Here is a 26,886-nt window from a genome sequence, read left to right on the forward strand (position 1 = left end):
CTCAGCCATGTTTCTAGTCCTGTGTGTGTGTGTTTGTGGGGGAGAAACTGCAGAGATCTGTGAAAAGCTTTTCCGGTTCCATCGTCATGTTTTGCGAGGGGAACTCCACTTTCTGTAGTTCAGTTTCCTTCTTTATTAAATGGCAAGTTGGCAGATTCTTTTTTTAATATACGTAGATTCTATCAGCAAAGTTACTTCAACATAAACCCATTTTGCCCAATTCCCATGTTTCTGTTTCAATTCGTTCTGTTCATCTCCAGTTTCCCACTCCCAAACCCTCCTTGCCCACCAAAAAAGTAATCTCAAAAAGTTACGAAAGGCAACCAGATTGCTATTAGGGTGGATGAGTCTCAAGTTCAGAATTTTTGTATTATTATTATAATTATTATATTAAATTTATTACCAACCACCACCAGGAAGCAGCCAGCCAGGTCCCAGGGGATGTTGCGACCATTTCAAATCTGGTATTAAAAATAGTTTAAACCGATTATAGTCTCAGGAACAGGGTGGGCCCTGAAAGCACACACCTGAGATGTTGTAGGCCAGAGTCGAATCATAGAATTGTGGATTGGAAGGGACCCCAAGGGACATCTAGTCCAACCCCCCGCAGTTCAGGAATCTCAACCAAAGATGTGTGCCTTCAGCATCCCCAGAAAGCTGTGCAGTGGAGAAGCCAGGCGTACCTCCCACAACTGAGGGGCTACCACGGAAAAGGCCCTCTCGTTTGCCACTGCCGCCCCAAGCATCTGAGGGAGGTGGAATTACCAAGGTGCCCCCCATGGAGGGTCTGTGGGGAAGGACAAGGCCTCTCAGATATTTGGAGCCTAAGTCACCTAGGTCTTTGGGTGCTGGCATTTATTAGCACCTTGAATCGGGCCCGGAAACTGAAATTTTCCAGTCGCAGTTGAAATCGGGCCTTAAACGGGCAGTCAGTGCTGATTTCCGCATCTGTGCAAAGATGTTTTTTTACAACTCATCAGAGATGTCGCTGGGAAATGATGCGAAACTCACCCTAGGTTGAAGTTGGGTCTTGTTGTCCCAGGAAAGGTGGTTGGGAAGGGGCTTAATATGCACGCAGGTAGCTACAAATTCTGCTGCCCATCTCTCAGCGCTGTGGTTTGCAGGTTGGGAGCCTATTCGTAGTGCTCAGGGGACCAATCCTGTTTTTACCACCCTGCGCACCTGGAAGTGTGCAATGTAGCAAAGCTTGGGGGAAGGAAGAGACATAACCACTTTTCTCCGCTGCTGTGCCGCCCGACCCACGCTGCAAAAGGATGTCGGTTTTTATTTTCTCAAAAGAGGCTTTGTCAGGGTGTAGGAAGCTGCCCTGTACAGAATCGGGTCCTTGGTCCGTCAGGCTCAGTACTGTGATTGCTGACGGGGCAGCTGTGTACCTGTCCTTACCTGCAGCTAGCAACAAAATTATCCAGTTTGTCCAGTCCTCCTTTAAAGCCATCCACGACAGTGGCCACCGTTGCAGATTTGATCCCTGTCTGGGACAGCTGCGTATTCCTGAATTGCAGAGGGTTGGACGAGATAATCCTCTACAATTCTCGGGTTCTGCGTGGAGGTTTTTGGGTACCAGGTTTGGCGACCGCCGTTTAAAAACCTCTGCCTTACCTCCATATTGAGTACCATTTCCATTTCCACCTGTTCCTTTCTCCTTGCTTATTGGGACAAGCGAGTTGCTGTAAGAGCAAGCTACAGCCAAGCGATGTAATTGAGATCACCGAGTCGTAGCGTTGGAAGAGGGGCTCCATGGGTCATCTAGCCCAACCCGCTTTGCGAGTGGACATTCTGTTGTGGCGACCTAGATTCAAGGTGCCATTTGGCACCAACTTATATACCCGAGTTTCTAACACTAAACCTGAGCAACTGGTATTCAGATGTACATCACTGCCTCCAACAGAGGAGAGGAAACACAGCCATTGCAGCCATCAGTGGCCTTTGCCTCCCTGGATTTGCCTGATGCCCCTTTTAATGCCATCAAAAGTTAGTGGCTATTGCTTACCTCCAGTGGGAGCAAGCTCAGAGCCTTCGGATAGGACTACTCTACATGGACTTGCGTAAGACGGCATGCTCCCCCTCTTCCAAATTCCTGCCAAAGACCCAGGAACCCATTTGCAATGGATTGGGGCCCCTGATGAGATCTTGGTGCTGTCACAGGTAGCAATAGGGAAACACCTGAGTCGTTCGCCGTGTGAGAAGCTGGGGTGAAACATCCGGGAAAGTTTGGACAGGGATAGGAAACTCCACGGGTCTTCCAGTCCCCAAATATTCGCTTGCGTGGGCCTTCCAAACTCGTGTGTTGCAAAATTGCTTCAAGAAGTGACACCCATGCATTGAGGAGGAATACAGGAAGCTGCAATAGAGCGAGTCCATCTAGCGTAGGATTCCCTGCACTGACTGGTAGCAGCTCAGGCAGGGAATCTCTCGCAGCCCTACCTGGAGACACAATTGGGAGCTGTACCTGGGACCTTCTCCCTGAAAGCTAGGCAGGCTCTGAGCTATGGCACTGCTCCCAAAGGAGGAAGAAGAGGGAGGCCTGTTGTGTCTCTGCATGAGTTCGTGGTTCTGCAAGCTCTCCCATTAGGACCAGGCGATGTATCGATATACAGTGATACTTTGGTTGTTGGAACTTCATCCGTTCCGGGAGTCCGTTTGACTCCCGAAACCGTTAGAAAACCAAGGCACAGCTTCTGATTGGCTGCAGGAGCTTCCTGCACTCAATCGGAAGCCACGTCGGACATTCGGCTTCTGAAAAATGTTTGCAAACCGGAACACTCACTTCTGGGTTTGCGGCATTCGGGAGCTGATTTGTTCGGGAGCCAAGCCGTTCGACAACCAAGGTACTACTGTATTGTTCAAAACCAGTTTGAAGTCCATATTGTGATATCAGTATCATAGTTTTTGACCTCGCAATATATTGCGAATCATGACGTGTGCATTTGCTTTGGAAAAACCACAATGTGGGAAAAACCACGAAGCCTAGCTCCGTCCTTATTTCAGGCATTGTGATATATCAGAATATTGCGATGTTTAGTAAAGGTAAAGGGACCCCTGACCATTAGGTCCAGTCGTGACCAACTCTGGGGTTGCGGCGTTCATCTTGCTTTATTGGCCGAGGGAGCCAGTGTACAGCTTCCGGGTCATGTGGTCAGCATGACTAAGCCGCTTCTGGTGAACCAGAGCAGTGCACGGAAACACCGTTTACCTTCCAACCGGAGAGGTACCTATTTATCTACTTGCACTTTGACGTGCTTTCGAGTTGCTAGGTTGGCAGGAGCAGGGACCGAGCAATGGGAGCTCACCCAGTCACGGGGATTCGAACCGCCGACCTTCTGATCGGCAAGTCCTAGGCTCTGTGGTTTAACCCACAGCGCCACCCGCGTCCCATTGCGATGTTTAGCTGGTGATAGATCACAAAGTTGAAAACCAGATACCAACCAGCCCTAAAGAGTATTATGACCTAACCTTAACCCTTGCCTGCCCCTTACTGTCCTCAGCCTCCCTCTTTCTCCCTGGTGCGCCCAGGACCCACAGACATGGGCTCCTTCGACAGATGACCATTTTGTTTCTTTCACCGTTTAAGAACTGAACTTCGCATGGGCAAAATTCAGTGCACCTTGGCTACTGGGACTTTTGGCTTGCTGGGTTTTTGGAATTTGGCAACATGTGCTGTCTCTGCGCGCTTCCATCTCCTTGGGAAGAGTCTTTCCTCTGAACAGGTCAAAGTGGCTTACATAGTCCTCCCCCACCACACATTTTCATCTTCACAACAACCTTGCGAGGTTGGTGAGCTTCAGAGATAACAGACCAAGGTCACCTAATGAGATTTGTGGCCAAGTGGGCAGGTGGGGAGGTGTTCAACTCAAACCCCGCCAGACTTGGTCCAACCCTCTAGCCACTACACCACACTGCCTCCTGTGTGGGGGGGGGGTAGAAGCTACGCTTGCATTTTGCCAGCTGGCGTGTTTTGAGGTTGCGACTGGAAAGAAAATAATAATAATGGTCTCTGTCTCACTTGGAGACCGAAACAGAAGCACCATTGGCTTCCGTTGTCTCGGAAAGTCGCACTTCAAAGCATCAGCAAACGCAGCGATGGCAATGAAAGGAACTTTTATCTGATTTTCTTTTTAAAATAGACAATCCAAATAGTCAGCGTGGGGTTTTATTTTTTTTATTCTGAAAAAAACACACACAGAGACTGTCTCCTAAAGACAGAATTGTCGTCCTTATTCAGGATGCTTTCAGACCTTGTTGGACCACAGCTGCCATCCATCCCCAGCCAGCAGGACCAATAGTCAGGGGGGATGAAGTTTGGGGGAATCTAGACAGCTACAGGTCCTCCACCCCAGACTTGGGCACATGGCCCGGGCAATCAGGGATCACATGGCCCAGACAATCAGTGTTAAAGGCATTTACAGAGCTGTAAAGCAAGGTTGGGGAAGCAACGACATGTTCAAATGTCGTTGGGCCAGAGCTCCCGTCAACCCCAGTCAGCCTGGCCCAATGGTCAGGAGGGATGGGAGATGAAATTCAGAAAAATCTAGTGGGTCACAGCTTCCCTCTTCTCAGGCTGTGAGAGGTGGGGTCCTACAGATCCTGGAAGTGAGGAATTGGAGTCAGGAGGAGGGTTAGAGTGGGAAGGTGGAAGGAGAGAGAAACAGAAGCCTATTCTCTTTTGTTCTCCCAAATTCATGGAGGGCAAGGCTCTCGATTGGCTACTAGCTGTGCTCCGCCTCCACACCTAGAGGCAGTAGTGGGTGGCGTGGTTGAACTGTGGAACTCCCTGAGACAGGAGGCAGCGATGGCCACCATCTTGGATGGCTTTAGAAGAGGTTTGGACAAATTCTTGGAGGCAAACTAGGACTACCCAGTAGGACGCAGCGATGCTTCTGAGTACAGTAGTACCTCGGGTTAAGTACTTAATTCGTTCTGGAGGTCCACTCTTAACCTGAAACTGCTCTTAACCAGAGGTGCCACTTTAGCTAATGGGGCCTCCCGCTGCCACTGCACGATTTCTGTTCTCATCCTGAAGCAAAGTTCTTAACCCGAGGTAATATTTCTGGGTTAGCGGAGTCTATAACCTGAAGGGTCTGTAACCTGAAGCGTATGTAACCCGAGGTACCACTGTACTGACCTGGAAACCACAAGAGGAGAGGGCCGCTCCTGTGCTCAGGTCATAGCTGTCAACATTTCCCTTTTTTTAAGGGACATTCCCTTATTCCGAATAGGATTCCTCGCAAGAAAAGGGAAAAGTTGACAGCTCTGGCTCAGGTCCTGCTTGCTGGCTCCCCACTGGTTGGCCACTTGAGGAAACAGGAGGCTGGACAAGATAGGCCATTGGCGTTCTTGAGACGCTGAGGACTAGCCTCATGCACTGTGGCCTTGCAACACAGAAGCTTGCTTTCTTCTACTTTCAGCGCCTGATCTGTTTCGGACCTGATTCACCACCCACTAGCCAAACTAAACACGCTCTCTCTTTCTCTCTTTCTTGGCCCTGTCCAAGTCTAAGCCAAGGCTCCTTTTCCTGCAAGCTGCAACAACTGCGCTGCTGGACATTTTTTAAAATATGTTCCTGAAGCGTATGACTATTTCAGTCTCTCCCCCCCCCCCTTTCTTAAAGAGACCACGTTGTTTAGGGGCTGGGAATCCTCCCACCCATCTGAGCCACTCCCTTCCCCTGGGAACTCGCTAGCAGCAAAGTCACATCAGGGCGGCTGTGTGGTTTTGCGTTGTGTTGTGTGTGTGTGTTTTATGGTACGAAAGCCTTGCTCTCTCCTGCTTGCTCCCAGCTCTCTGGCAGGCGGGTTCCTTTCCTTGCCAGGGTCCTCCTGACCCAGGGGAGAGGCTCAGCGTGTACCGGGGGCCGTTCCCAGGACCTGTTTGGGCACGTCCCCTTCCCACCCATCGCCTGCCTGGCACCGCTCAGGAGCTGGCGCAAAGGCCGCCCCCCCCTCCTTCTGTCCTTCGGGGCCGGCTTGCAACAGAGGGATTAATGGGCGTTGGGCAGGAAAAAGTACAGCCGGTTCCTGAGGCTGCCTGCCAGTGCCCAGGTGTTGCCACCCTTGGCTTCCCTGCCCTGCAGTCCGCTTCCTTGACTTAGGCAGATGAGAGTATCCCGACGCCCACGGCGGGAGCCCAGCGCCACACCCGAGTTGGGAATTTCTGATAAGAGGAGCCTGGTTATCCGAATCAGGCCAGTGACCCAACTCATCGGTCCTTCTGTTCTCTAGATTCCCCACTGGGAAATGGTTAGCCTGACGACCATGCCTCTTTCAATTTTATTTTTATTTTTTTCCTGTGCTCAAGCAGGGCTGGATTAACCATTAAGCAAAATAAACTTGATGGTTGTGGACCCTCCTTCCTTGGAGGTTATTTTTTAAGCAGAGGTTAGGTGGCCCTCTGTCGTGGATGCTTTAGAGCTGAAGATTTCTGCATTGCAGTGGGGTTGGGCTGGATGAAACATGGGGTCCCTTCCAACTCTCCAGTTCTGTGATTCTAAGCCTGTGCTTCTAAGCATCAAGGGAAGGGAGGCACCACACAATTTTTTCCATGTTAACCAAATTAATGGTCACAAACTGCTCACCTGAGTGTTCGTTTTCTCAGTTGAAGTACATGGGAAAAATCGCAACAGAACAACTTTGCGGCAAAGCGGGCTTGGGTGCCTTATCTCTCCTAAGTATTGAAGCAGGCGGGCTACGTAAGGATCTGACCCAAGACTTTTCAATTAGAAAAAGGAGGAAGGTTTTCCAAGTGTAAATAAAGTTGGAAGTACAGTGGTACCTCACGTTAAGTACTTAATTTGTTCTGGAGGTCCGTTCTTAACCTGAAACTGTTCTTAACCAGAAGCACCACTTTAGCTAATGGGGCCTCCTGCTGCTGCCGTGCCGCCAGAGCACGATTTCTGTTCTTATCCTGGAGCAAAGTTCTTAACCTGAAGCACTATTTCTGGGTTAGCGGAGTCTGTAACCTGAAGCGTATGTAACCTGAGGTACCACTGTATTCAAAACAAGCATTATTTTCCATCTTACTGTAGGTTTTGTTTCATTTCGTTTCAAAAAATTAAATTTTGTTCTAAGGTTTATTATTGTTTATAGTTTGAATTGGATATATATGGGGGGCACCAAAATATTTTAAGTGCTTAGGGGCTTCGATAGGTCTTAATTTGGCTGGAGTCTTCCTTCCCCCTCCCTGCTTTTCGGATGGGGTGGGGTTCAAGCCAGGCGAGAGCTACCTGTGCTATACTCCTCCAAGTGTGCTAGATGGGCTGGAGCCAGCAGGCTCTTTTTACATTGCCGGACTCCAACTCCCATTAGCTCGCACCAGGCAGCACCAATGACCAGGGATGATGGGAGTTGTAGTCCAGCAACACCTAAGGCCCTGCATCTCTGCTTCTTAAGCTTCCTGCCTTGACGCCACTCAGACTCTTGTTTCATCAGTCCCAGTGCTGGTTCCCCTGTTTGGCGGCAACTCTCTCTGGCAGAAAAGGGTTGTTCCCATCTCGTTACCTCTGCCTGCGGGTTTCCCAGAGGGGCATCTGGTTGGCCACTGTGCCATCCTGGGCCGCATGGGGCTTTGGCCTGACTCAGCTGGGCAGAGTCTGTGGCAGCTGGGTGCACCAGGGAGGAAGAGGGCGATGCAGAACAGCGACTCATGCAGAGCAGCAGCAGGCAGCCTCCTCTAAGAGGCAGGCCAGGCTCTGGCATTGAGGCATGGCAGGATCAGAAGGGAGAAGGTGGAACAAACAGCAAACTCATGCAGAGACACAACAGGGCCCCTCCCCTTCCTGTAGCTCAGTGGTAGATCTTTTCAGGCAGAAGGTTCAAGCCCCAGTTGCGTCTCCCGGTAGGGCTGCGAGACACTCTCTGACTGAAATCCTAGAGAGCTGCTGCCAGTCAGTGTAGGGAATCCTGCGCTAGGCTGACACCACAGATGGCGGCTTCCTGCGTTCCTCCTCAATGCATAGGCGTCGCTTCTGGAGGCAATTTTGCAACACACAAGTTTGGAAATGAGTAATAGACACATACAGCTAATAACTCACACAGCTAATATTTGGGGATTGCAGGAGCCAGTCTTTCACTGGCCAGTCTTTCCCCTGGCGCTTCACCACGGCTTCTCGCAACACAGGTGTTTTTCTAAGACGCTCCCTGAGATGTCACTGGGATCCCTTGGGGGGCAGCGATCAAAGGTCTTCTTAGGTCCTTGGTTTGGGAGGGAGACATTTGGAAGAGGGGCCGTGTGGCATCTGACACAAAGCTTTCCATTTGGCAGCAGAAGGTCCCGGGGTCAGTTCCAGGTTTTGATCATTCAGGAGCCAAAACGCCTGAGAACGAGGCTGCTCAACTTCCAAGGTATGACTGTACAGTGGTACCTCAGGTTACATACGCTTCAGGTTACAGACTCCGCTAACCCAGAAATAGTGCTTCAGGTTAAGAACTTTGCTTCAGGATGAGAACAGAAATCACACAAGCGTGGCACGGCAGCAGCGGGAGGCCCCATTAGCGAAAGTGGTGCTTCAGGTTAAGAACAGTTTCAGGTTAAGTACGGACCTCCGGAACGAATTAAGTACTTAACCTGAGGTACCACTGTACTGGAGACCCACGGCAAGTCAGGGTAGCCCACAGACGGGGAAACTGTGCCCAGACTCCCAGACTCCCAGCTCCCCCAACCCCAGCCAGCAGGGCCAGGAGTTGGGGCTGAGTGGGGACTCCAGACGGCTGCAAGGCCCCCCAGCTGTGGGCTAAAGCAGGGATCAGGAACCTTTTTCAGCCGTGGGCCGGTCCACCGGCCCTCAGACCATGTGGTGAGCCGGACTATATTTTGGGGGGGGGGGGGAAATTGAACGAATTCCCATGCCCCACAAATAACCCAGAGATGCATTTTAAATAAAAGCACACATTCTACTCATGTAAAAACATGCTGATTCCCAGACTGTCTGCAGGCTGGATTGAAAAGGCGATTGGGCCGCATCTGGCCCACGGGCCTTAGGTTGCCTACCCCTGGGCTAGAGTGTCAGACTCAAAGCACAGAAGGTAAAGGTAAAGGGACCCCTGACCATTAGGTCCATTCGAGACCGACTCTGGGGTTGCGGTGCTCATCTTGCTTTATTGGCCGAGGGAGCCAGCATTTGTCCGCAGACAGATTCCGGGTCATGTGGCCAGTATGACTAAGCCGCTTCTGGCGAACCAGAGCAGCACACGGAAACACCATTTACCTTCCCGCCAGAGTGGTACCTATTTATCTACTTGCACTTTGATGTGCGTTCGAACTGCTAGGTTGGCAGGAGCAGGGACCGAACAACGGGAGCTCACCCCGTTGCGGGGATTCGAACCGCCGACCTTCTGATCGGCAAGCCCTAGGCTCTGTGGTTTAACCCACAGCGCCACCTGCGTCCCTAGTGAAGCACAGAAACTTGGCTCCAAATCCATAAAAGGTATTGGTGTTGGGTGACTTTGGGCTGGACAGTATCTCTCAGGCTCGCCTACCTTCAGGGCTGTTTGGAGGGAAGGCTATAGGCATTCCCCAGGCTCCTTTGGATGAAACTTAAGACAGGAACGTAATGCAAGCGTCTAACCGTCCCGATCGACTTAAGGAATGTTCTTCTTTGGCAAGATAGCATCCTGATTTTCTTTTTTTAATGCCTTTGCCATGAGTACTACAATTCTTTAGCTTTCAGCCCCCATCCCTTGAGCCAGAAGCGAAGTCTCTTGAGTTTCTTAAGCCGGTCAGGTTCTTGAGCATGTCTAAGCAGCCAAGCCAACCCTCACCAGCAAAAACGCTTTAAAATCCCAAACTTGTACTATGTTTGCATCTTAATTCCCTAATGTCCAGCACCCGGAGCTGCCTGCCCGAGTTGGTGAACGTTTGGCAAACACGTCTCTTCCGTTGAACCCCATCGGTTCTGTTAGGTGGTGTTTTAAGTTAAAAAGGAGACTCTTGCTTTTTGGCCATCTTACTTTGCGTCCCATCGTAGGAGAAGTTGGCGCAGATCTTTGGATCACGTCATGTCGACGACGTCTGTGACGTGCCGATTGGCTAGGATGCCTGAGGTCACACCCCCAGCATACATCGAAAACACACTTCGGCAATCATGGCTTCCACCCCACCAAAGAATCCTGGGATCTGTAGTTTCCCCCACCGCAGAACTACAATTCCCAGAATCCTTAACAAACCACAGTTCCCAGAATCCTTTGCAGGAAGCCATGCAGTTTAAATGCAGTGTGTGACCTGACTCCCACTGGTAGGAAAAAGCCCTACATTTCAATCCTCATCATCTCCAAGGAGGCCTGAGAATCTTCTATCTGATACCCTGGAAAGTCTGTGTGGACAACTGTAGAATCGCAGAGTTGGAAGGGACCCCGAGGGTCATCTAGCCCAACCCCCTGCAATGCTGGAATGCACTTGTCTTAGCAATGGCAACAAGAAACACTGTTCTCTCCCCCTCTCTATTATATTGCTGAAATAAATCAAATAAAGAAATATGGGTGGATTGGGCAGGGAAACCAGGATTTTTGTGTGCGGAGTTCCACATCCAGACAAGCGCAGAATTATTTCAGTTCTAAGAATATATGCTTGGCTTCAGTTAGTGGATTTGAAACAAAAAACCAAGTAGATCCCTCAAGGCTGAAGTTGTGTGGATGTACAACAAGTATACAACGGGCAGCAGGGCGTATGCCTTACAAACATCCCAGGGTGTGAGAACCAGGGATTTTATGACTGCACAAGGCTTTGTTGTCTCAGGACTCTCAGATCCTTTTGTGCTGCTTTAGGATTGGAACTGCTTTTCAAGTTGTTCAATAGTTTGGCTGTGTGTGTGCCCTCCGTTACGACATAAAGACGATTAATTATAAGATGCTTTGGAGAGTTCAAAGCTCTCCCTGAACTTATCAGGTCAATCTTGGCTGCACCCCTGTGAGGTAGGCTGGCGTGGCTGTCCCCTTTATGGGGCGGCGGAGACTGAGAACAGGGCAGCTTTGCCCCCGAGCCAAGTCATGCGTTGGCTGGTGTGAGATTCAAATCTTGAGACTATCCGACTCGCACCCGACGTTCCCGAGACTTGAGATCGCTTCCACGCTCGGCGCTTTGCTTCTGCCTTAATTACCTTTCCCATACTTGCAAAGCAGAATGCTAAATGTGAACATTTGACAACAAAAGCTTTGGTTTTTCTAAGCTTCTTCCTTGCGTTAAAATTTGGCTCAGGTGTGTGTGCTTGCCATCGCCTCTTGAGGACTAGCGGCCTAAGGCAGGAGCCGGATTTGCTAAATACCGTATTTTTTGCTCTATAAGACTCACTTTTTCCCTCCTAAAAAGTAAGGGGAAATGTGTGTGCGTCTTATGGGGCGAATGCAGGCTGCATAGCTATCTCAGAAGCCAGAACAGCAAGAGGGATTGCTTCTTTCACTGCGCAGCGATCCCTCTTGCTATTCTGGCTTCTGAGATTCAGAATATTTTTTTTCTTGTTTTCCTCCTCCAAAAACTAGGTGCGTCTTGTGGTCTGGTGCCTCTTATAGAGCGAAAAATACGATATCCAATGCAACTCCAGTAAATCCCAGGTTCTGGTAGGCAACTGGAACAAAAAACCGAAAACCCAACGCAATTCCAAGCGGGACTGAAAAATGTGCAAATTTTAAAACTCTTCACCCCGCCCCTTGTCCCATCTGGCTCCGCCACTGACTTGATCCTCCATAACCTACCAAATCCCACTAGGCTCCGCCCCACCACGCCTGGGATTCCGCCCTAGCTGAAAATTCTCCTAGGCCCCGCCTTCACCCCACCAAGCCCTGCCTCCCCACCAAGCTGTTAACTTCTGCGGTCTGCTGGTTTTGGGGCTGATGCCCAGGACGGCCGTCACAAATGCAAGGGGAACCGCAGGGCTTAGTGTCTCTTTCGGGGGAATTCTAGCTGATTCAGCTTTTCTCTAACCCCTGTGTGGCAAACGACACTTTCCAAATTCCCCCTTTGCTGCATTCATCCTCCCCCCCCCCTTTTGCATCTGGTCACCCTCCATATTCAGGGCTTCCCGTAAATGCGCAAAGCCCCAGCACCCATAGATGTGCACTTTTGGCCCTGGCCTCCTGGCCCTTATCTCTCAGCATCTCCCCCGAGAGCGGCGGCGGAGGTGGAAAAACCCCTCCTCCAGTCACCGCTGGGATAGCTCAGCCCTGCTGCAACATCCGCCACCCACTTTTTAAATTCTTCTTAAAACGGAGGCAAACAACTGCCTGGAAGCTACATTCTCTCCCCCCCCCCCTGCACCCCGGCCTTCCCTCAATCCTGACACCCTCCAGGCATTGAGGGACTACGATTCCCATCATCCCTGAGCATAGGCTGTATGTGTGGGGAGGTCAGTGGGAGCCGGGAGCCCCCGTCAGTGAAGACCACCAACCTAGATGGCCTTGAAAGAGGAGTGGGGGCCTGTATAACTTAGCAGCCTAGACCGTGGCTGGCTCCCAGTAATAGAAACTCAAGTACAGTGGTACCTCGGTTACAGACGCTTCAGGTTACAGACACTTCAGGTTACAGACTCCGCTAACCCAGAAATAGTACCTCAGGTTAAGAACTTTGCTTCAGGATGAGAACAGAAATCGTGCTCCAACAGCGCGGCGGCAGCAGGAGGCCCCATTAGCTAAAGTGGTGCTTCAGGTTAAGTACAGTTTCAGGTTAAGAACGGACCTCCGGAACAAATTAAATTCTTAACCCAAGGTACCACTGTATATAAGCTAATTGCAAAATGGCACCTTGAATCTAGGTTGCGGTAGCCGCAACAGAATGTCGATTTGCCACTGGGGGGGGGTTGGACTAGATGAGCGCTGGGGTCCCTTCCAACGCTACGATTCCATGATCTCAACTACATTGCTTGCCCTTACAACAATTCACCTGCCCCAAGAAGGAGAAGCACACACAGGCGAAATGGAAATGGTATTAACTATGGAGCAAGGCAGAGGTTTTTTAAGGCAGAGGTGGGGAAAATGCAGAGAATACTCCACAAAACAGTGCCCTAAAATACATAACTGGACTCGTTTCGATTAATGTCTGCAGGAGACTTTGTGGATATTTAAGTTATAATTAGAAAAATCTTAATAATTATTCTTAAAGGAAACGGTTTATCAGAAGTAAATGAGGAGTCCACATACAGGATAAAGGAAGTCTTTTATTTGGTTGTTTGTATTGTTGTATGTTATGCTCATTGTATGTTATGTTCATGTTTAATGAGGGTGGGTTTGTGTATTGGGGGTGGGGGGTTTATGTTGTGTTGTAAATAAAATTCCAATAAAAATTTAGACATTAAAAAATAAAATAAACTGTGGTAGCCAACCTGGCACCCAGAAATCTGCATGTGGTCGCAATTGGACCTGTGGCAGTAGCAAAACGCGCCTGGCGCCTGGCTAATTTCTAACACCGCCAGCTACGGGTTCGGCTCCATTGTCTGCCCCAGGGGGTTATTTATCGAGCCTCTAAGGGGTTGTCTTGTGTGGATCACCTAGCCAGCTTGCCTTTGAAGTTGAGAACCTTTGGTTCCTTTCATGGCCAGTCTGAAGAAGTAGCCAAACCTGACGGATAAGTTCTGATTATTTGGCTGGGCATGGCGACGCTGAACCCCGCAGAGGAGGCATTCGCCTTGCCCGCTTGGCCATGCTCCGAGGGGCCCGAAAACGCCCCTGTAATTTGTTCCCCATCAGATGTTGGAGGGTATCTTTTCTGAAGCCTGGGCTCCGAAATCTCCCTCCTGGGTGACGGAGGAGACAGCTTTCGAGTGGTTGAGAGGCCGTGGGTGTGATGAGCCGCGAGGCACGCAATTCTCACAGACCCCCCCTTGGCCTGCCGCAGCAAAAAAATCTTTTGCTGAAAACAGGAAAAGGTGTCAAACCCCAGAGCTCCCACGTCAAAGGTGCAGGGTGGGGGGGACGGTGGGGGGGTGTTGCTCCGTAAAGATCTGGTTTGAGTGTCGCTAGATTTGTTGCCGAATCTTCCCCTTGTAGACAGTCTTTCGGCCGACAACGACAGCTTGATCACACCCAGGGCATTCGCGATGGGGAGACTGCCATCTAGCTCAGCCTTTGAGCCCCACGTTGGACAAAAAAACCCATTCATTTTAGAAGTTTGGACTAAATGACTCTGCTCTGTGATTCAATGATTGTCCACACGGACTTGCACCAACTGTCCAGGGCAGGCATAGGCAAACTTGGCCCTCCAGATGTTTTGGGACTACAGCTCCCATCATCCCTACCCAACAGGACCAGTGGTCAGGGATGATGGGAGTTGTAGTCCCAAAACATCTGGAGGGCTGAGTTTGCCTATGCCTGGTCCAGGGTATCAGATAGGAGATTCCCAGGCCTCCTTGAAGAGCTGAGGAATGAATGTAGGGCCTTCTTCTACCACTTTTCCCTAGAAATAAGCTAAGGTTCTGGTCCTCAAGATTCTAGAAGATAGATTTGAATAGGAACCCAGGAAGCTGCCTTAGTGAGTCGTCTAGACCGCTGCCCCATCTAGCTCAGGACTGTCGACACGGGCTGGCAGGGGCTCTCCCGGATTTCAGGTAGGGGACATTCCCAGCCCCACCTGGAAATGCAGGGGATTGAACCCGGGACCTTCTGCATGCAAAGCAGGTGCTCTCCCACTGAGCTGGGGCGCTTCCCAGCCCCCCCAGGGCTCCTTGCAATACACCTCCATCCTGCATTACAAAAGGGTGCAGTCGCAAGCTCACAGGTGAGACCGGGCTCAGGGCAAGATTGCTTCATCGCCCCAGCCTGAGCCAAATGGCTGCTGTATCAGATCTTGGTGTGTAAACTCTCTGCCATAGGTGGGGAAATGATTCGAGCACAGCAGGTAGCTGGAGTTTATTGTTTGGAGTGGGGTAAGGCGGCACGACGCACCGCCTTTTAGATTAGTTCATGATCATCTCCCTTTTTGGGATGGGTGTGTAAGGCTAGAATGCCAGCAAGCATGCACAGAGTGCCTTTCTCTTGGCACCGATGCCTTGCTGCCACTGCAGGTTTGGGGCCCAAGGACTTCTCATTTAAAACAAGGCAAACAGATATCAGAATGTGTGGTGGTAAGAATTCTCATTTTGGATAACCAGAGCCTGGTTTGAATGCCTGCTTACCCAAGGAATAAGTGGACTTGTTCAGACTCAGTTTTCCCCACCTGTGAAATGGAATCAGCAGTGCTCTGAGTGGCTGTGATGACTAACCTGGACCATCATTTTAAGATTGTTTCTGAGACAAGCTTTATTCCTCTGGTTTTTACACCTTTTAGATACTGGCTTGTTCCTTCATCTTTGAAAGCCTAGTTCTCGATTCCTCATGTTCCACAGCCTTCCAATCTGGACTACTACTACTACTACTAATATTATTAGCAGTGAATCCAGAACAACTTGGGCAAAAACATCTGAACACAACATCTCCACATTCTCTAGTTTCCATTTCCATTTTGTCTCTGCCAGCAAGCTGCAAAAGGGCATGTTATTTTAAAAATAAATACACTGCAGTTCTGATTTATCTTTAAATCTTGCATCAAATGCACAGTTAAAGCGGAATAAATTACCCCAAACCTCTGTCAACCAGGCTATTTGGAACTGAGCTGGATATTCCTGCATTTGGGCAATTTTTATTTACATTATTTGGGTTGTTAAATGTGTACGCTGCCCTAACCTTTTAAAGGGCCCCTACGTACATTATTCTGCACCCTGCCCTTTCTGTTATCACACCAACCCTGTAAGGGAGACTAGGCTGAGAGAGGGCATTGACTGGCTCAAGGTCAACCAGTTAGCCTAGTGGCTGAGTGGGGATTCGAACCCGGATCTTCTAGCTCTCTAACCACTATACAACACTGCCTCTTAAGGCACAAATGCATTTCCTGAGCAGTATTTCCTAAACCTCGCATCCTCTAGGTGCAGATGTGCTACAACTCCCATCATCCCTGACCATTGACATTGATGGGAGATATTGTCCAGAACATCTGGATGAAGATTTTGGGGTGCCAAATTTGCCAAACAGAAATCATATTGAAAGTGAAGTTTACTTTATCAGCAGTCAACAGACCATTAAAACATTTTGTAACAACTGAATGCACCTGAAAATCAGAATTAAAATACTAGACACTCAGGCAATATTTTCAGGCAATCCTAAGAAGTCTAATTAAGGATAGCTGTGCCCAAAAACTTTGCCTCCTGATCAATGGTTGACTTATAGGAACGCTGCAGCTTGGAGGAGGGACCAGGGAGGGACTGCATTGTGGGATATTATTAAACCTTTCCTCACCTCTTCATAAAAGCTATAATAGAGAAGGACATGCAAAATAGACTCCGCCTCAGCGTTATTACAGAAGCTGCATCTGTTGTCCACTGAGGCCACAGTCACACCATAAGTTAAAAGCACTATGACGCCGCTTTAAACAGTCATGGCTTCCCCCAAAGAATCCTGGGAGCTGTAGTTTGTTACGGGTGCTGTTAGGTGGACCGTGCCCCCCCCATTCTCCTCCCAGAACTACACTTCCCAGAGTGCTTTAAGAATCAACCCCGCCTCCCAGGAGCTCTGGCGTTCGCTGAAACACATAAAATTCTAGTCCTCATGATAATCTATGGCAGGGGTAGGCAACCTAAGGCCCGGGGGCCGGATGCGGCCCCAATCGCCTTCTCAATCCAGCCCACAGACGGTCCGGGAATCAGCGTGTTTTTACATGAGTAGAATGTGTCCTTTTATTTAAAATGCATCTCTGGGTTATTGGTGGGGCATAGGAATTCGTTCAATTTCCCCCAAAAAAATATAGTCTGGCCCCCCACATGGTCTGAGGGACAGTGGACCGGCCCACGGATGAAAATGGTTGCTGAGCCCTGATCTATGGGAACAGCTCTTCGGGGAAAGGATGGGGATTGAATTGGAGATGTGCTGCTCACGGAACCACATTATGGGAACAGTGTGAAGGGGACATGGGGGCAAAATATAATACAGTGGTACCTCGGGTTACAGACGCTTCAGGTTACAGACTCCGCTAACCCAGAAATATTACCTCGGGTTAAGAACTTTGCTTCAGGATGAGAACAGAAATCGTGTTCCGGTGGCGCGGCGGCAGCGGGAGGCCCCATTAGCTAAAGTGGTGCTTCAGTTAAGAACAGTTTCAGGTTAAGAATGGACCTCCAGAACGAATTAAGTACTTAACCCGAGGTACCACTGTAATGGGAGAATCAGGGTGTTGCACAATTGTCCCCATGTTTTTTTCTCCGTGAAATATTAAGCAGATGGTGAGTTTGGGTCATAGATGATGCAGTTTAGTAGTTCATTTGGGCTATGGCATTCATGGTATTATGGGAATGAGAAGGTGGGGAGGGGTATTACTCAGAAGGGTGGTAGGAATGGGTGATTGGCAGATAGCTGAGATGAGCCTGTTGATGACTCTTAATGACTCTTAATACCCCTCCCCACCTTCTCACTATATAGAAGGATCTGGCAACTTCTGTTTCAGTGTATCTGAAGAAGTGTGCATGCACACGAAAGCTCATACCAAGAACTAACTTAGTTGGTCTTTAAGGTGCTACTGGAAGGAACTTTTTTATTTTGACTATGGCAGACCAACACGGCTACCTATCTGTAACTGGTTGGGGGTTGTATAGGTGTGCCTGCTTTCTATTTGTTTTGGGCTGGGCATGAGCATTTTGACTTTTGCTCAGGGGGTGTTCCTTTCAAATGGGTGTTTTGCAGTTCCTCCCTCTTCTCTCTATGTCCCTTCCCCTCAAAACTTTGGGGACCCCCAGTGTTGCACCTCAAAGCTGCCCCGTTTTCTTATCTCAAACAACACCGGGCATGTTGCCTGTGGTTTCTGCAGCGTGGTGACGCTCTTGACATGCTCAAAGGCACTCTCCGTAGCATGTATGGATGTGCAGGCGATAAAAGTGGGTTGTGCTCACCCTGACTATACAATACGGGTACTGAACATGCATTTATTTACGTACCGGTGTGAGGAACCTGTCGCCCTCTAGAAGCCAGCAATAGCCCTCCCCCCCCATGAATTTGTCTAATCCTCTTTTAAAGCCATCCAATTTGGTGGCCACCTCTGCCTCCTGTGGCAGGGAGTTCCATAGATTAACACCGCTGCAGTTAAGCTAAAAAGTCCCAAATGCTACCACTCATTTCTGATGCTTTCTTGTTTTTGACCTCTCAAGGGGCTCAGCAGGAGGGTCATCCCCTCTGGCAGTCTTTGCAAGAACCCTGAGAGGTAGGTTAGGCAGAATAAGGGGAGCCAACCCAATGTCACACTTTGGAGGTGAATAGAGGATTTGACTTTGCGCTGGCTCTGCCGCGGATACAGAGTTCTGCCCTCCTTCTGCTTTTCCTGATAAAAGCTCCATGCTTTCAATGCCTAGCAGGCAGCAGTGCACCAGATGAAGCTTTCCCAGAAATCGCTGCACCAGTTGAATTTCTGCCTGCTGTGCAGTTTTTAGAGCCCTCTGCCCACAAAGCCCTTATAGCTGATTGCGTCTGGACCCTGCCAGTCTCCCCTCAGCTCCCTCCGAACCCTGGTGGCTTCCGCTTGTGCCACAACCACCACCTCTAATCCCAGCCGATTGCTCCTCCTGCTAATCCCTCCTAATCTGATTGGCGTTTGTCAGGGTTTGTCAACCCAGAGGGGCATGATGGTTTAATTGCAGCTCAGCCCGTCCCTTTGCCTCCCACCTGTGCCCGCAGGGGCAGGTGGAGAAGGCCTCGTGGGTAATCTCAGGACTCCTGGGTTCTATTCCCAGCCCTGGGAGGGGAGGGAAATCGAGAGCGGAGGTTTCTGTCTTGCTGCCTTGTTTTGTTTCCCCTGCTGTTTTGCAGCAGCAGCAGCAGCCGGGCAGAAATTCCACAGGCAAAGTGCTGTTTGGTCACCTTTCTCTGCAGTGGGAAGGGCCGTGCCGCTGCTCGGTTTGTTTTCCTGCACAGCAGCCAGGCAGAAATCCAACAGGAAAAACACGGCTCTCACCTGATCCCTGCTGCTCAATTTCTGCCCTCTTTCACAGCAGCCAGGCAGAAACTCGTCAGGTGAAGTGCCACACGGACACTGCGTGCAGCAGGTGACCTGCGACTGCTCAGCTTCTGCTGCCCTTTAGAGCTGTCAGGCAGAAATTCAACAGGAAAAGCTCTTTCTCTCTCTCTCTCACACACACACAATATTCACTGTGCAGGGAAGATCGCATCAATGTCTGCCTGACATCGTGACATCCTGCGGGGAAGGGGGCAAAGGCAGTGGCGCTTAGACACGAGGAATGGGAGCACGAGGCTTGGGCTGGGGGGCGGGGAGAGGGCCAGGCGTGCAGTGTGGGAAAGGAGTGGGGCGCTGGGAGGGCCAGGGCGGCTGCTAGCTGGGACTTGGAAAGACCGCGGAGAGGAGACGGAGCAAGGCCTGTCCTGGGCATTTTGCCCCATTGCGCCCCTCCCTGAGGGAAGGCAATCAAAGCCAGCCTCTCTCTCTCTTTCTCTTTCTTTCTTTCTTTCTTTCATTCTTTCTTTCTTTCTCTCTCTCCCCCCTCGCTCCTCCATGCCAGGCAGGGGCTGGCAAAGTTCTGGCTGAGCTGGCATCCCCCCGGGCGTTGCCATGACGCGGACCGCGCCCAGCTGCTGGGTCAGAGTGCTCCTCCAGGAAGAAAAACCACGCCTGCCTGGCAGGTCCCCATCCGTCGTCCCCCCCACCCTCCAAGCCTTCCCACCGCCGCTCTCCTCCTCCTCCTCCCCGCAGAGCCAGCCTGCCCGCCTGCCCATCCCCTTGCCCGGCCGGTTGAGCCTGCTTGGCAGAGAGGGGAGCGGCTGCCCCTGCTTGGAGCCCGTCCCCTTCCCACCCACCCCTGCCCCGTCGAAGGCAAACACACAGCCTAGCTGGCTGGCACCCAAGGCGGGCAGGGAGCGGCCACAAGGCAGCCCCGTTCCGACTTCCGAGAACAAGGCGAGGCACCACGACGAGTCTCTCTCGCTCCCCCCCCCCATACCCCACCATCTTTGCCCAGCTGGCACCCAGGTTATCTGGGCGAAAGGTGGGTGGGAGAACAGAATGCAGCAGGGGGAACATTATTAGAGGGTGCCGGAGGGAGTTTAGGATTATTTTACTTTCCTTTGTATAGCACGTTTTTATCCAAGCAGCCTAAGGTAGCATACGTTGCTCCCCCCTTCCCACAACAAGTTGGAATTCGAACCCGGGTCCCTCCCAGGTCCTAGTCTGACGCTCTCGCCACTACTGGCTCTCTCTTAAAAACTGACTTCTTTTAATTGGTATTGGGTAGGGGGCAAGCTAACCCTTTCCATTTCAATTTCTCATTTCTACCACTGTTTGATTTTTTGTTTTCCCCAAAAAATGAAAATTCGTTCAGTGTGAATTTTTCCTACTGTACCCATTTTTCGTACGCAGTTTGCCAGAGAGGCACATTTTCTTTGCAGAGCGCTTCCCCCTAATATAATGCATGTTTGGGTAGGGTGTTTTCATGAATACATGCAGTAAAAGTACAATTTACCCTCAACGGTGTTTGCACCATCATCCTTTCCCATACCCCAGAAGTTGTTGGACTACAACTCCCATCATCCTTGACCTCTGCATGAGCTGGCTGGGGACAACGGGAGTTGTAGTCCAACATCAGCTTGAGGAGGAGCCAAAGCTGAAGAAGGCCATAGCCTAGAATATGCTGGAGAAACTGCATCATAAAATTCAGAGGAGTGCAAATTTCGAAGGCGGGCTGCGTTTCAGTTCTCGCATCATTTTGGAAATTGCAAAAATTAGGTAAAGGTAAAGGGACCCCTGACCATTAGGTCCAGTTGTGGCCGACTCTGGGGTTGTGGCGCTCATCTCGCTTTATTGGCCAAGGGAGCCGGCATACAGCTTCCGGGTCATGTGGCCAGCATGACGAAGCCACTTCTGGAGAACCAGAGCAGCGCACGGAAATGCCGTTTACCTTCCCGCCAGAGCGGTACCTATTTATCTACTTGCGCTGGTGTGTTTTCGAACTGCTAGGTTGGCAGGAGCAGGGACCGAGCAAGGGGAGCTCACCCCATCGTGGGGATTTGAACCGCTGACCTTCTGATCGGCAAGCCCTAGGCTCTGTGGTTTAACCCACAGTACCACTGCCTTAAAATGTGAACTGGATTGAAATGCTCCCCCTTTCCTGGGAAATTGCACCTGGGACCTCACCTACAGCACTAAGGATCTTTATAGTTCTACTGGAAGTTTCTAGACTCCTGTCAGGCCCCAGTCAGCATGACTACAGGTTCAGGGAATGATGGGAGTTGTAGGCCAGCAACTTCTGGAGAGGCACAGGCCCCCCTCTCCTGTCCTGGACCGTGTCACAACCTATCAGGGATCCCATATGAAATGATTCCAGCACAGCCTACCCCTGATCTGTACTCTGGCACACAGAAATGGCAGTGCTCCTAAGCAAGTACATGCAATCGGAATTTCGACCTGGGAAGCAGCACGCAGCCTTGTTAGGAACATCTAGGGCAGCCAATGCCCTCCAGAGGTTGGGAGCTGTCATTCACAACCTCTGGAGGCCAGGAAGCCGGTCTAGGGAACGGCTTGGCTGAAGAGGCTATGCTGAGAGCCACATTCCCTTTGTGGGGGGGGGCACATGCCAGCGGTGGGCGGGGCCAGAGGCAAATCTGGGTGGAGCAACAGACGTGATTTGCCTGGAGAAAAAGCGCTATTTTGTGGAGGGACAGCGCGGCACAAAATTGTGCGAGGGCACGGCAACCAAAATGACTGCCATGCTCTCTCGATAAATAATAATAATAATAATTTATTATTTATACCCCACCCATGTGGCTGGGTTTCCCCAGCCACTCTGGGCGGCTTCCAACAAAACACTAAAATACAATAACCTATTAAACATTAAAAGCTTCCCTAAAGAGGGCTGCCTTCAGATATCTTCTAAAAGTTTGGTAGTTAGTTTTCTCTTTGACATCTGGTGGGAGGGCGTGCTACAGGGTGGGTGCCACTACCGAGAAGGCCCTCTGCCTGGTTCCCTGTAACTTGGCTTCTCACAGCGAGGGAACCGCCAGAAGGCCCTCGGCGCTGGATCTCAGTGTCCGGGCTGGACGATGGGGGTGGAGACGCTCTTTCAGGTATACAGGACCAGGGCCGTTTAGGGCTTTAAAGGTCAGCACCAACACTTTGAATTGTGCTCGGAAACATACTGGGAGCAAGTGTAAGTCTTTCAGGACCGGTGTTATATGGTCTCAGCGGCCGCTCCTGGTCACCAGTCTAGCTGCCGCATTCTGGATTAGTTGTAGTTTCCAGGTCAAAAAACGGGAAGATAGTACGTCTGGGAAGATGGCGTCCTGGATTTTGCCTTCAGATTGTTGGAGGGCATGGGCTGCTTCCCACCCACCACATTCCTCTCTCTCTCTCTTGCCTAAATCCAGGGCAGCCCGAGGCATGATGGTTGCCTCCCAGCCAGCAAGGGTGCGAAGGCAGGGTCCGTGAGGGGCGTGGCCTAGGGAGAGAGTTCCGGGGGCCAGACACAGAGGCCTTAAGGGCCGCCTGAGCCCTCTCCCCCTCCTTCCCCCTGCAGCTTTCGCTCTGGGTCTTCTCTCTCTCTCTTCGGGCGCCCCGAGAGTGGAGGGTTTGAGGCTCTCAAATGCCATGGGTCGTGGGCGGCAGGAGGGAACTGCCCTATCTTTCCTAGGAATCTGCCTCGAACCCTGTCTCTATCAGGCCCCCGATCTCCTTTGCACCGTCTGGGGGCGAGGGACTTCCTCCCGCTCTGAGAAGAAGTCAGTGCTGTTGCTCTCTCAGAGTCTGCACACTTCCTTTCCGTGTGTGTCTGTTCTTTTCTGAGTTTCTTCACGTACATCTGCCATCTTCCCTGAAGGAGGCCTGGGTTTTATTGCTTTATTTAATTGAAGCTTCTACGTTGTCTTCTCTCTCCTCCCCCATTCAGTAGAGAACGTAAGACTCTTAATCTTAGGGTGGTGGGTTCGAGTCCCGTGTCGGGCCAAAAAATTCCTGCATTGCAGGGGGTTGGGTCTAGATGACCCTGGAGATCCCTTCTGCTATTCCGTGATTCTGCGATAAAGGTTCTAAGAGCAGCTTACGTAAGATCAGTTAAGAAAACGACAACTGCAATGCTTGCGCTCTGAGAGACATGGCACAAAAGGAAAAGGCATGGGGAAGGAAGAGGAAAGCGAGCAAAACACAACCCCTTTTTGATTTAGGCTTGGAGGGGAGGCAGGCGGGAAAGGTGAGTCCTGCACTAAGAAGGCCTTTCTTCAAACCTTGCCTCCATCTTGGAGGTGCAGCTGTCGCGGCCCTCCCTCTTGGCCACAAAGCTCCCTGTGCGTGACCTAAGCCCCGCCACTGCTGTTCAGCCTAACCTATCTCACTGGGTTATACTGGGGATCAGTTCGAGGAGGAGAACCATGTGTACCACCTGGGGGAAATGGTGGGGTTTAAATGCAAGTAATGTATAAATGGTAAGAACTGAAAGCGATCATTTCCCGCTTTTAGTTTCTTTAGCTCCTTTCCTGGATTGTCAGTTTCCTACAGAGACAATGTGTGCAGTTGGTGAATCTTTGGGCAGATCAAGAGTGAAATAGTCTCTGATGTTGAATGACGAAATACATAGAAAGAAAGAAGATTCCACCTAAACATTACAAGAAAGAAGATTCCACCTAAACATTAGGAAGAACTTCCTGACAGTAAGAGCTGTTCGACAGTGGAATTTGCTGCCAAGGAGTGTGGTGGAGTCTCCTTCTTTGGAGGTCTTTAAGCAGAGGCTTGACAACCATATGTCAGGAGTGCTCTGATGGTGTTTCCTGCTTGGCAGGGGGTTGGACTCGATGGCCCTTGTGGTCTCTTCCAACTCTATGATTCTATGATTCTATAGGATCTTGGCGAGTGATTTAATGAGGAACCTGCAACATCGCCTCCTAAACACCTCAACAGACCCAGTTTCGGATTTTCTACAAATTAGCACACTCTTCAGACCCTATTTAACCAAGCCCAATGCCACTAACTGCACACAGGGAAATCAGCGAGGCTGGTTCAGTGGGCAATGCGAGGACGCAAAGAAAGATCTGCTAAGGGCTAGTAGAATAAACTTTCCGAAATTAACAAGGGAAATAATGGGAATGGAGCAGAGCAGCATATAAACAGGACTAACGCAACCCTCTGTTAGCCTTAGTAAATGATTGCGAGTTTAAGGAATTGATTCCATCTTGAAGGATTAATTGATCAAAACTTCTCAAAATAAATGATTGTCCGTCCCCAAACACCTTGCTTTGAATGGCTTTTAAATACAAAACCTAAATGCTGCCTGTATTGGCTGGTGCTAACATCCCTGCTCTTTCCCCCCTGTTCTTGCAGGTGAGGCAATGGGAAGCCCTGAAGACGACTTGATTGGGATCCCTTTCCCAGAACACAGCAGCGACCTGCTGGGCAGCCTCAACGAGCAGCGCCGGAGGGGGGTTCTCTGCGACGTGACCTTGCGGGCCCAGGGATCGGAGTACCGGACCCACCGGGCCGTGCTGGCGGCTTCCAGCCGCTACTTCCGGCGGCTCTTCGCGGGGCCCGGCATGGGGGTCTGCGAGCTGGATTTCGTGGGGGCCGAGGCGCTGGGCGCCCTGCTGGACTTTGCCTACACTGCCACCCTGACCATCAGCACCGGCAGCCTGGCAGAGGTGCTGCGAGCCGCCCGGCTCCTGGAGATCCCCTGCGTCATCAAGGCCTGCGTCGAGATCCTGCAGGGAAACGGCTTGGAAGCGCCCGTCCCCGATGACGCCGCCCGCGAGCGCGCCCGCCGCTACCTGGAGGCCTTTGCCACCCTCCCCAACGCCGAGGGCGACCTGCCCGAGCCGCCCGTCTACCCGGCCCCCCGCCGCAGCAAGAAGATCCGCAAATTCCTGCAGGCCAAGGGCTCCCGCCTCAACAACCACCTCGGCGAGCTGTCGCCCTCGCCGTCCCCCTCGTCGACGGGGACGCAGGAGCGGCCGAGCCCCCCCAGCCAGGCCTCTCCGGCGCCAGTCCTCGCGCACCCCCACGAGGACGAGGTGCTGGCGCCCTCTCGCGCCTTCCCGTACCCGTACGCCCCCGGCCTCTCGCCGGAAGACCTGGGCTCGGACGAAGAGCCCACCGAACACGACATCATGTCCTACATGCGGGCCCTCAACCCGGAAGGGCCGTCCCTGGGCCTGGACCCCCCGGACAAGCTGGTGCGCAAGCGGCGCTCGCAGATGCCCCAGGAGTGCCCCGTCTGCCACAAGGTCATCCACGGCGCAGGCAAGCTGCCTCGCCACATGCGCACCCACACCGGGGAGAAGCCCTTCGCCTGCGAGGTCTGCGGGGTCCGCTTCACGCGGTGAGCCTTTCCCCCCTTTCTTTCGAAACTGGCTCGCTCTGCCCACTGCGTCCTGGCCTGATGCCAGCAGCAGGATGAGGCAGGTGCGAGAGAACAGACTGTACCACATGGGAGTGTAGGGGTGTGTGTGAAAATACCACAACTTCCTTCTTTTGCTGTTGGCCGTGTTGTTGAAAACACAGCTCCTTGCAAAGGAGGAGGAAAAGGTTCTAGATCAGAGAGGAAGGGGGCTATTTTGTCCGAAGGCCCCATTGCTTTGCAGGGAACCTTCTGGGGGCTGGCATGCCCAGGGGTAGATACAGCGAGAGGCATTGAGCGGGTGGAGTTAATGGATGCGACTCTGGATCTTTGTTCGGGAGGCTACATCTGAGGGGTTTTTTAATATGCGCACAACCTGCGTCTCTCCATCCAGACATCCCAAATTTCCCGGGAAAAGGGGATTGGTTGTTAAACCACTCAGGGGGAGGAACGGGGGGGGGGTGTCTCCTAACAGCTCCGTTGGTATAGCAAGAGACTCTTAATCTCACGTTGGGCAAAAGACTCCTGCATTTCGGGGTCTGGTTCAGCAAGCTGTTCTTATGTTCCCCAGTATCCCAGTTGCATGGGAAGCAAATCTTCAGACTACGTGAAAAAGGCCGATTATTCAGCTCCTCCTTGGCAACACGGTCCCTTCCAACTCTGCAATTCTATGATTCTAAGATCTCTCAGCACTCCTAGCAAACTACACTTCCCATGATTCTTTGGGGGAAGCCACGGCTGTTTAAAGTGGTATCATAGTGCTTTAAATGGCTAGTGCAGATGGGGCCTAGGCAAAACCTTATCACTCCCATTTCTGCTGAAAAGCTGGCCCCAGCTTCCTTCCTTTTTTGTTTGTAAACGGGCCATTGGTCACCCTCCGAGAAGACCCATTGAAATTGGTGGGCTTAAGTGACTCAGGCTTCTACTGAATCCAGCCCAGTGTTTTTTTTAAGCCATGCTAGCTTGGTTTTATTAGAATTATAGAATCTGTAGAGTTGGAAGGGGCCACGAGGGATATCTGGTCCAATTCCCTACAGTGCTGGAATGATTTTGCACAACATGGGGCTCAAACCCACGACCCAGATGTCTTCCTTGGTCCCCCCCCCGAGCTGTGCAGAAGGGGGAAAAGAAGTTTAAAATAAACAGTACCTTTTAATCCTGCACAAAGTGGTGCTCCCTCTCCTAGAACTGTCAGCGGCGAAGAGACAGGTGAAGAGAAAGGCAGCGAGAACTGTTCCATCCTTAGCACTCAAGGGAGCCTGTCTATAGCCAAACTTCAAAGAGGCTTCTCCTTTCCTAGAGCTCCTTCTAGAGGCCATTCTGCATTTATCTAACTGAGCAATTACTGCGGGGGGGGGGGGCTTTTTTGTACCCCATTTGCCACCAGCCCCTGCTAGCAAGGCCAATGCTCAGGCATTGCGATTTTTGCATAGCGCACAGACACACAAATCATGATTTGCAATATATCATATCTCTGATGAAAATAGGGATGTATTATTATTATTATTATTATTATTATTATTATTATTATTATTACTTACTATTTATAACCC

The 26,886-nt window shown here is 51.0% G+C and overlaps 1 protein-coding gene across 10 annotated transcripts in view; it reads left to right on the top strand.

Annotated features, from left to right (window-relative positions):
- Positions 1–26,886, top strand: part of ZBTB7B (zinc finger and BTB domain containing 7B) — a 57,499-nt gene that overhangs the window by 27,631 nt on the left and 2,982 nt on the right. For 8 of the 10 annotated variants that reach the window (XM_083477194.1, XM_083477196.1, XM_083477198.1 and 5 more), the window contains exon 2: positions 24,325–25,315. In XM_083477194.1, coding sequence (XP_083333320.1) covers positions 24,325–25,315 — 991 coding nt within the window. Of the gene's footprint in view, positions 1–17,980; positions 18,217–22,079; positions 23,201–24,324; positions 25,316–26,886 lie in introns of those variants that run through there. The other 2 variants (XM_083477195.1, XM_083477203.1) reach the window with 2 other exon arrangements.

This window comes from Podarcis liolepis (assembly GCF_965112155.1).
Source record: "Podarcis liolepis genome assembly, chromosome: 15".
NCBI lineage: Eukaryota > Metazoa > Chordata > Lepidosauria > Squamata > Lacertidae > Podarcis > Podarcis liolepis.